We start from the raw sequence: 10,939 nt of genomic DNA, 5'->3' as shown, positions 1-10,939 counted from the left end.
AGGACCCTAGGACCATCAAGGGAGGAAAGCACAAGTAGAATGTGGGACCTTATCTAGAGAAGCAGCAGTGCCAGAGATGGAGGTAGAGATTGGGGCATGGAGAGGGGGAGTGGCTGAGGACTCTAGATTCATCAACTAAGAAGAGAAGGACTAAGAGCTGGTGGCCAGGAGAAGACTTTGGAGACTTTGGAGATGTAAATTATTATATATGCCTGAGTGGTTTTTTTTTGTTTGCGTGTGTTTTAAAAAGCTAAAGTGGATAGAAAGAAAAAGTGGACAGTTGGCCGCTGACCTTGTTTTAGATGATGATATTGAACTTCTCCATTGTCTCTTCCCATAGATGTACTCACTTTGATTCCTGTGCACACCATCTTCTGAGGTCTGCGTGCATAGTCTTCATTTATTTTGTTGAGAACAAGTTATTTGCAACAGAGAAGTTGTTGGTCTTGCAAAATTCTATCATATGATCTACAGTGCTGTTTCTATCACCAACACCATATTTTCCAACTACCAATCCTTCCTCTTTGTTTTACCAGTAATTATCAATGCATCTTGATTGCATATTTCCCCTTAGAATCCTTCAAAATTGCAATTCTGCAAGGATTTTTCCGTAGTTCTTTTAGCTTGAGAAATGCTGAGTGTTTTCTTTCCATTGATGTTTTAACTCCAGGTCTTTGCACATATCATTATCATAGTTTACTTTGTCTTCTTGAACCACCCTTTGAAAGCTTCAGTTTAGCTCTTTTATTTTATCATTTCTTCTATTTGCTTTACCTACTTTCTTTTATTTTATCATTGCTTCAATTTGCTTTAGCTACTTTCTATTCAAGAAGAAGTTTCAGAGTCTCTACTGACATCCATTTTGGTCTTTTTTTTCCCTGTCTTTTTAATGACCTTTTGATTTCTTCACATATGATAATAGCTTTTAACTGTCTGTTCTTCGGTCATTAGTGATTAAGACATCAAATCTCCTCTTGTTATGGTTTCTAAATTCAGGTGGGGTATACTTAAGGTCCTACTTTGGTTCTAGTGAATTTTTTTTTAGTTTTCTTCAGCTCCAACTTGAGCTTGCATAGGATTAATTGGTAGTCTGTTCTGTAGCAAGCCCCTGGCTTTATTCTAATTGATGATACTGAGCTTTTCCATTGTATCCTCTCACAGATGTAGTAAACTTAATGCCTATATATCCATCTGCTGAGGTCCATGTGTATAGTCACCATTTACATTGTTGATAAAAGGTATTTGCAAAGGTAGGTGTACGACTTCTCCTCTGGCCAGACTTTTCTTTCGAGATTGAGAAAAATACTTTTTTGGAAAAAAGGCCACGTTCAGTTCAAGTGCAAAGATTGTGAAGCTCAATGGTGAAAAGCCAGATGAATTCTAGTCTGGTATTTCTCAGGCTCTTGAGCTAGAGATGAACTCGGACCTAAAGGCTCAGTTACGAGAGCTGAACATACTGCAGCTAAGGAAATTGAAGTTGGTGGTGGTCGGAAAGCTATTATAATCTTTGTTCCTGTTCCTCAACTGAAGTCTTACCAGAAAATCCAAGTCCGATTAGTATGTGAACTGGAGAAAAAGTTCAGTGGAAAGCACGCGGGCTTTATTGCTCAGAGGCGAATTCTGCCTAAACCAACTCGAAAAAGGCGGACAAAAAATAAGCAAAAAAGTCCCAGGAGCCGCACTCTGACTGCTGTGCATGATGCAAAGCTTAAAGACTTGGTCTTCCCAAGTGCAATTGTGGGCAAGAAAATCCGAGTTAAGCTGGATGGCAGCCGTTTTATAAAGGTGCATTTGGACAAAGCACAGCAGAACAATGTAGAACACAAGGTTGAAACGTTTTCTGGTGTGTATAAGAAGCTCACAGGCAAGGATGTTAATTTTGAATTCCCAGAGTTTCCATTGTAAATAAAAAATGATTACATGAGATATGATTCACAATTTAAAAAAAAAAAGAAGGTGTTTACAATAAATAAGTTGGTGACCTTACAAAATTCTATGATATAATTTCCAGCATCATTTCTATGACCAATGTTGTATTTTCCAACTACTAATCTTTCTTCTTTGTTTCCAATCAACTGATAAGAGTATTTCTTGAGCTTTGTAGGACTTGATTTGCAACCATGAGAAGACCTGCTGAGAAAAATGCATTCATGTTCTTTATGTGGGGATAGTAAAAGCTCTGTAGATTAATTATTTGAGTGCTCTGATAGTTATATATTCATGTGGAGTGTGATCATTTTCAATAAAATTATAAATGTCTAAAAATGCAAGAAGTTCTCTAAATCTCCCAAAGACTGTTCTCTGCTAGATTTGCTGATGTTGATGAGATTTCTATAAGGTGTGATGTGAACTTTGTCGTTAGCTAGTTTCAGCTTTGCAGGTCAGACTGTCCTTTGTTTACATTTGGAAATGTGTGCCAGTATCTCTAGGTTGTGGATGTACAACAGGCGAACTTCTGTGAACAGAGTTCTTGTGGGCCTCTCAGAAGGTAATTTAGGGTGACCTTAGGCCTCACTTTATAAATAAATATGCCACAGCTCCTTTCCTGGCTACGTCCAGGTTATCATGGATGGCTAGGTGTTTTAGGGCTCTTCAAGGCTCTTCCCACTGGCCAGTCCTCATAATGGGAGATCGAGATGCAGAGTGAATGAGACACAGAAGAGAGGATTAGAATAGAAGTAACAAAAATCTACCTCTAAAAATTAGGACTAAGGTGCGCCTGACCCAAGCCATGGTAAGTAAGACCACGGAAGAATTGAAGACCATAGAAAAATTTGAGTTATGGGGTTGAAGGAGCGTATTGAAAGTGCCACGGGCTGCCAAAAGAACCAACAGATCTGTGTTGGATGAAGTACAGCCAGAGTACTTACTCCTGGAAAGTCAGGATGGCCAGACTTCGTCTCTCATACTTCAGACATATTGTCAAGAGAGACCAGTCACCGGAGACGGATATCATGTTTGGTAAGGTGGAGGGTCAGAGAAACAGAGGAAGACCCCCAGCGAGATGGATTGGCCAAGTGACAAAATGGGCTCAAGAATAGCAATGATTGTGAGGTTGGCCCAGGATTGGGTAGTGCTTCATTCTGTTGCGCATAGGGTTGCTATGAGTCAGGACTGACTTGATGGCACCTAACAACAACTACTAGTATGACTTCTGACCAATTTCAAACTAGTCTCCTTTTGTAGAAAAGGAAAGTAGCTAGACAAAATTTTTGAAACTATCATCTTATTTATATAGCCCTTGTGTTATGTGTGCTGGAATCTCTGGGTGGTCCCCATGCTTAATATGCATAGCTGTTAATTGAAAGGTTAGAGGTTCAAGTGTACCCCCAGAGGTACCTCATAAGAAAGACTTGGTGATTGACATCCCAAAAAATCAGTCACTGAAAACCCTATGGAGCTCAGTTCAACTCTGATATAAATGAGGTTACTGTGAGTCAGAAGCAACTCAATGGATACTTGTTTTGGCAACTTATGTCAAGCAACTTGCTAAGTGTTTTTTAAAATTCTATTCCATTGATTTCTCACCCTATTCCTATAATTACCACCCCATATTCCAGAAGAAAGGAACTCTGGTAGCATAGTGGTTATGAGTCAGGTTTCTAACCTCAAGGTCAGCAGTTAGAAACTAACTGCAGGAGAAAAGTGATGTTTTCTGCTCCTGTAAAGATTTTAAGGGTCAGAAACCGTATACAGGGTCACTGAGCTGAAACTGACTCCACAACACACAACCACTACCACCACCATTCCGGAAGAGGAAAATTAAACTGAGTAAGTATTATTAACTCATATCACTCAATGAGAAAGCTGGAATTTGAATCTAGGTCATCATCTTTGATGATGTTAAGAGCCTTGGTCTTAACTGCTAGGCTCTAGTGTTTTCCTGTGTTTCTGATCCTGGTGGACTCCCAAAGCAAAACTAAAACAAAATCTATCCCCTCAAAGCATTATGAAAGTCTCCTATAGGCTTGCTCCTGAAATGTTCTCCCTTAAATTGTGACAAACAGGAAGAAGAAGTAAGTTTTGTTCTTTTGAGCTGTGGTTGCTTCAGCAGGAGAATGAAGATCATGCAAGGGCCAAACTTGCTCTCCTGACTCTTGTTGGTTCTGACTCATAGGTTTCTGAAGAGTGGCTGGTGGGTTTGAACTGCACACTTTGTGGTTAGCAGTCCAGTGCTTATCTTACAGCGCCACATCAGAACTCTTTCCTGATAGAAACTTGAACTGAGATGTCACAGCTTTCTGCCAAGCCAAAGTTTTGAATTAGCCACAGGGCTGTTTCAGTTGCACACTACAGCAAAGACAGACCCAAAATGTATCCTATGCTTTTTAGTTTAAAAATGAGCTACCTATTCCACTCCAACATCAAAGCCTCACTTTGTAAACAGCTGCCTTCTTTACAAAAGTGACTCAATGCAGATTATTATCTCTTAGAAGAAAGTATGATTTTCTATATTTAATGACTGCCTACTTGTTATTCAACTGCTTTGTGTCTTCCTGCCAGCTTCGGCATCCAGCATGATGGGAAAGAGAATGACTGTGAGCCCGTGGGCAGGCACCCGTACATCATGTCCCGCCAGCTCCAGTACGATCCCACCCCACTGACCTGGTCCAAGTGCAGCAAGGAATACATCACCCGCTTCTTAGAGTAAGTGACAGTATGCTGTCTGATGTTTGAGATCTTTTTTTCTTTAAACCGGAAGTCACTTTGGGTTGTACATGGAAAACCTTCTGCCTGGAGAAGGCTCTATTCTTCCATCAGGCCACAATGTCTGGATTGTGTCAGAGGAAGTGAAGGTCCCTTTTCCTTCTGATTCAGTGAGTTCTTGATAACTTTGGTCCTCCATTCACAGACAAGTAAATATCCCAGCACCCTGTGCTTGTTTCTGTCTTGAGATGGATCTTCATGATCTCATCAGAGTTCTGTCCTTGCCTCCTTGTACCCTTTTTCCCTTCTCGGAAGGGCCTGCAGGAGCAACCTGGACAGGTGAGAAGTGGTCACTAAAATCCCATTGAGGGTAAAGTGATGATTTCAAATTTTACCCCATTTTTATTTCTTAGATCACTGGTGAATTAATGGTGTGGGATGTAATTTGCATTTCCTTCTAGATAACTTCCTCCTTGGGCCAGGAAGTTTCCCTGCTTTCTTGAAATTGTCTTGATGGAAAAGGGTAAATAGTAAGGAGGAAAGTTTCTGTTGAATGAAAGGCTAACTATGAAGGGAATTTCATAGTTAGAAGGGAAAGGCTAACTATGAAAAGATTTGTAAACAATTCTTTTCTGTCTGTTTACTTGTTTTCAGTCGAGGTTGGGGTTTCTGCCTTGATGACATCCCCAAAAAGAAAGGCTTGAAGTCCAAGGTCATTGCTCCAGGAGTGATCTATGATGTTCACCATCAATGCCAACTTCAATATGGTCCCAATGCTACCTTCTGCCAGGAAGTAGAAGTAAGTTCTGGGCATCTTGATGCCTCTGGTGTGAATGTCAGGACTCCAGCATACTAAAGGAAGGGCTAGGGAAATACCTGGAAAATGAAATTGAGATCCAGGAATGGAGACTTTCTGTTCATGGCCAGATATTTGATCAATTGATATCATTTCTTGATCTACTCCCTTGGTATTTCTATGGAATCAGCAATTCTTTGCAAGTTGGTGGTGGCTGATAAAATTCTATAGTAATTTTCAACATTCAAAACTGTTGACTCCATGAAACCAACTTAATCACCAAAATGGCTCCCTTTCCTGAATTTACCATCTGGCTGGAAAGCACCGCGATATTCCAACGTGAGAGTAAGATCCACTCCTAATTCATCCTTCTTCCTTCCAAATGGTAAGCCATGTCTTGACATAATAGTACCTACTCAATAATTTGCCTGTGCCCTATCTTCTTAATTCCCACTGTTTCTGTCTTAATTCAGTTTCTCATCATCTCTCTATGCTGTTGTAATGAACTCCTACCTGATTTTCCCCAATTAAATTGTTGTCTATGTTATTTCAAAAAACACAAATTAACCAAAGTTCTCCTTTGCTCTTAGGGCCTCTACTGATCAGAGACTAAAGTTCCAATTCTTTTGTTTGTCACTTAAGATGCAATTCATTTAACTTTTACCTTTTAGTGCAAAAATGTTAACACATGGGCATTATTAAGGCAAGTCTTCTTGAATCCCTGCCAGATTCCATGTTGTGGACTGAATAAAGTGAAAAAGATGAGCATTTAAAATATAAACTCCCAGAGATACTATTTTACCAATCCTTCCTAGAGTTAATGCCAAAATAGGCACGTTTTCTGGCTGTATTCCCTCAGTTCCCCTTTAATTTTCAGTCCATTCTTTCATTCAGTCTTTTGGGATTATGGCTTTATATGGAGGTTTCCCATCCAACTCCCCACTTCAAATAATTCCTAGGCTTTGTGTCCAGTATTCAAATGACCATTACTACTAAGATGTAGTTTCCAGCTTTATGTCTCTGTGTTAATAATTCTGTTACAATTATTTTAAAGCTTTTATTGTGGATTGAATGATAGTTTACATGGTAGATCATGGTTTTTACCACTCAATTTATCATATTTTGTTTCATTGCAATGATTACAATCCCCTCCATGTATCTTCAGTTAACGGTATTTGCTTCTATTCCCTCTATTTTGTTTTGTTTCTTGATGTCCACGAAAACACACAGGAATATATAATCATTTAAGTAACCAAAGAGCACATTCTGCAAGCCAGCCTCTAGCCCACCAACTTACAGACTTTCTCTTTCCATTGGTCTAGAGTCCTCAGCTGCTCTGTCTCTCCAGGCCATCACTTCTGCCTCCATCACTGGTGTAATTGCTTTTCTGGTGAGGGTCCCACATTCCCCTCATGCTCTTCTCTCTTGATGGTCCTGGTCTGTTACAATTTCATCTTCTGAGAATTCATCTTAATTTGTTGTTCTAGATTAAGCTAAATGAGGAGAATCAGTAAACTCTCAAATGCACTCATCAATTGAGTTTTTAGATCAGCCTAGTAAAATAAATGCATAAAAGATAAACTATACATAAAAGCATAAAACAAGAATTGTACATAAGGTAAAAAGTATAAAATATATGCAAGGCAGATATACAAAATTACCAAAAAAGTGTTTTAGAAATGAGAAAATATATCATAGACTTAAGAGTTCAATGGATAGTTAAACAGCAGACATAATACAGCTGAAGAAAATGCATTCAGCTGGAATTTGGAGCTGAAGAAATTTCTTCCCATTCCACTTCAGTGTTTCTCAGAGATGTGTGACAGAGGAGGAACTGGCCTACTCCAATAGAAATCCAGAATTCTTTGGCTTTCATATATAAGAAAATTGAGAGCTAGAAAATATGAAAGTGAAATTATGAGAAATGAAGGATCAGATGGAAAGATCCGTTAATTAAAATTATGAGTTCTAGGATGATAGAATAGAGGTTGTTTTTGTTAAGTGCCATTAAGTTGATTCCAACTCATAGCAATCCTATATATGGTTTCTGAGGAGCAACAGGTGGGTTTGAACCACTGACCTAGCAGTTAACTGTTCAGGGTTTATCCTACAGTGCCACATCATGAAAGGTTCATTAACAATAATTATAAGTTCTAGGAGGAGACAATATAGGTAGTCTATTCTAATTTAGGAAGATGCTAATTTAGAGAGATAAAGGTGGAAAATTATGATAAAACTCATTGAACACAGTACAATTCATGAATGGAAGGATAGAGGAAAAAAGAAAGACTAAAAGGTGGGTGGAAGCTGTATATAGCCAATACATCTTCAACTCTCAAGAGAGGGGATTTATTGCTCATTTTTCAATTAGCTACTCTAGTCTGTTGCTTAGTTGCTAAGTGCTGTTGAGTCAGTTCCAATTCATAGCAACACTGTATCGGGTTTCTGAAGAAGGACTGATGGGTTTGAGCTGCCAACCTTGCAGTGCAAGTCGACCTTGTGATCCGTGCATTATCCTGCAGCAACACACCAGATCTCCACTCTAGACGATTATTTATGAATGATGGTAAAATACAATTTAACTTTAAGCTGAAAGTTGTCTAGTGATTTCCATCATTCTTATTCACTAGCAATAATGATGGTAGATGATTGGGTGAGTGTGTGTACATGTGTTTTTACCATAGTTGTAGAAATGGCTTATTGGCAAGTCTTGCAAACAGGGAAAAGTGAAACCTCACATTCATTTTCCAGAATGTCTGCCAGACTCTTTGGTGCTCCGTGAAAGGCTTTTGTCGCTCTAAGCTGGATGCTGCTGCAGATGGAACAAGATGTGGTGAGAAGAAGGTAATGTGTCAGTCTGTGGAAGAGCTGTAGAGAGCGGTGGGCATAGAGATGTGGAAAGAGCTGAGAGTGGCTTTGTCTGGGTAAGCAGACTAAACAGAGGATAGGACTCCATTCCTACTAAGCCTTTTGAGCCTTCACTGGCTAGAAGTTGTTAACCAGAGAGAGTGGAGACCCAATTCTATACTTCACTAACAAAATATCTGCCCTATCTTTCTCTGTAGAAGTTCTGTGGGATCTATGGGCAAAACCTTTACTGGGTTTATTATCTGAAATGTTCATTTTGCCTTTTTCTTCCTCCCTGCTGAAGATAGCACAGGATAAACCTGTGGATTCTTTGCAAATATATCTGATTTTGGTCTTCTATTCCCTTCTCTCTCATCATTTGACCTGGTTGCATTTCTTAAAGGTCTGCCTTTTTTTTTTTTTTTAAGCAGGAAGACAGACATCTGCAAATATAGAATTGTTAAATATCCTCTAGACTGTTACAACAAATATAACTGTGTCACATGCTGTTCCTTTAAGGCTAAGTGTTTAGTGGGTACCTTTATGCAGCTTGTTTATGGCTTGATACATCAGTGAGCAGAAATAATGAGGAAACAGAGGTCAACTGATCAAATATTCCCAAATCCTTGAAAAGGAGAAAATAGATTCTTTTCTGAGTCACTTGAAAGGTCAGAGCTGAAAACAACAGAGGTCAGAGTGACGAAAGTCAGGAGAGCAGACTTTTTTCTTGATATAAGAAAGAACTTCCTAACTAGTGTTCTTGAGGTAATGTAGCATATTGCAGGAGAATGAGTTCTCTCTTGGAGATATTAAATTTCCATAGAGAAGCTATAAAGAAGTGCTCCTCACAGTGACAGTCCATGAATTATTTGTGGTGGTCTGCAATGCGATAAGAAACTTGCACCCGTAAGTAAATCAACTCTGGTGCTAAACAACTATTTCACTATACATACTAAACTGACATGTTTTTTGTAGCAAGACTTTGTTGATTTATATTCTGGAATACAATCTGTTGAACTCACTTGGAGTTGGTATCATTGGTGTTAAGTGCTGTCAAGTCAGTTCTGACTTATAACTACCCTATATAGGGCTCCCTAGGAGTGGCTGGTGAGTTAGAACCACCAAGCTTGCAGTTCAAACCAACCTTGTGGTCCAGTGCACACCCTACAGCGCCACACCTTCACTCCTCACTTTGAGTAGCGGTTCTACTCTGTCAAAGTGCTTAAGATGAACTGAAATTGACCCCACGGTACCTAACAAGAGTAAAAATTGTCACAGTTTACACAGGAGTGTAGCACTTTGATAGAGCAGGACTGTCCTCACAGAGTTTTCTGGTACGAATTGGGCTGCAAACCTTAAGCTCAGCAGTTCGAAACTACAAGGCGCTCCGCAGGAGAAAACGGAGGCTTTCTGCTTCCGTAAAGATTTACAGCCTCCGAAACCCTGTACAGGGTTGCTATGGTTCGGAACCGACTTGACGGCACATAACAACAACAACAACAACAATCTTTATAGAAGCGGATTTCTAGGTCTTTCTCCCAAGAAGACGCTGGCGGGTTTGGACCACCTACATTTTTGTTAACTAAACCTTAACTATTGTACCACCAGGGTCACGTCAGCTATAGCAGGCACCATAAAGTTCTCTTCCGGTCCTGAAATACTCCGATTACAAAATCCAAGACTCTCAGGAGAAGCTGTTTTAATGAGCTCCTCTTTATTCAACATCTTGTGTAGTCATGGAAAACCTGCTTGCTCAGGGAGATTGGGTTGAAATTCTAGAGTTCTTGGTTTGATTTCTTATACGAACATTCCTGACACATGCATCTCCTGCCTTTTTCCTCTCCAGTGGTGTATGGCGGGCAAGTGCATCACAGTAGGAAAGAAACCAGAGAGCATCCCTGGAGGCTGGGGCCGCTGGTCTCCCTGGTCTCACTGCTCCAGGACATGTGGGGCTGGAGCCCAGAGTGCAGAGAGGCTCTGCAACACCCCTGAGTAAGTCTGGGAAAATGCGGATGTTCCCATCCTTCCAAAAACAATGGGCCTTGGATACCATGATTCCAGTGGTCCCTAGGTTCCTGAAAGAAATTAAATACGTTCCCAGAGACAAAAGAGAATCAGGTGATTCACAGATGCTTCCCTGTGAAAGATTTGGCTTTTTGTTTTTGTTTTATTTTGGGGGTTAACACTGGATTCCTATTGGACCTTGGCTATGGATAATGATTCCATTCGGGAAAATAAGCAAATTTCTTTTTAAAGTACAATCTAAGTGAAAGCTTTTAGAAATTCATGCCATTCAATCCTTTTAGATAATTCCACTTGATCTGTAAGAAAAAAATGCTATCCTTCTTTTAGTTACTTCCAGTTTTTCTGATAAGATTAGAACTTGCTTTTTCAATCATAATAAATGTATAGTGGTGGTGGTTATGTGCTGTGGAGTCAGTGCTGACTCATAGTGACCCTGCACAGGGTTTCTGAGGCCGTAAATCTTTATGAAACAGAAAGCCTCATCTTTCTCCTGAGGAACAGCTGGTAGTTTTGAACTGCTGACCCTGAGGTTAGCAGCCCAAATTCTTAACTACACTACCATATCCAGATCAGTCATGAGGTACAATGCTATAAGTGATAGGATAATATCCATGCGCCTACAGG

The 10,939-nt window shown here is 39.8% G+C and overlaps 1 protein-coding gene across 1 annotated transcript in view; it reads left to right on the top strand.

The window, feature by feature from the left end:
* ADAMTS12 (ADAM metallopeptidase with thrombospondin type 1 motif, 12) overlaps positions 1–10,939 on the top strand; it is a 571,713-nt gene that overhangs the window by 347,588 nt on the left and 213,186 nt on the right. Inside the window, exons 8-11 of the mRNA XM_006875388.1 lie at positions 4,504–4,647; positions 5,302–5,446; positions 8,195–8,287; positions 10,137–10,282. Of these exons, the coding sequence (XP_006875450.1) occupies positions 4,504–4,647; positions 5,302–5,446; positions 8,195–8,287; positions 10,137–10,282 (528 nt within the window). The remainder of the gene's footprint in view (positions 1–4,503; positions 4,648–5,301; positions 5,447–8,194; positions 8,288–10,136; positions 10,283–10,939) is intronic.

This window comes from Chrysochloris asiatica, unplaced genomic scaffold (assembly GCF_000296735.1).
Source record: "Chrysochloris asiatica unplaced genomic scaffold, ChrAsi1.0 scaffold00324, whole genome shotgun sequence".
Lineage (NCBI taxonomy): Eukaryota > Metazoa > Chordata > Mammalia > Afrosoricida > Chrysochloridae > Chrysochloris > Chrysochloris asiatica.
Note: the sequence above shows the minus strand (reverse complement) of the source record. Positions and strands in the feature narration are given on the sequence as shown.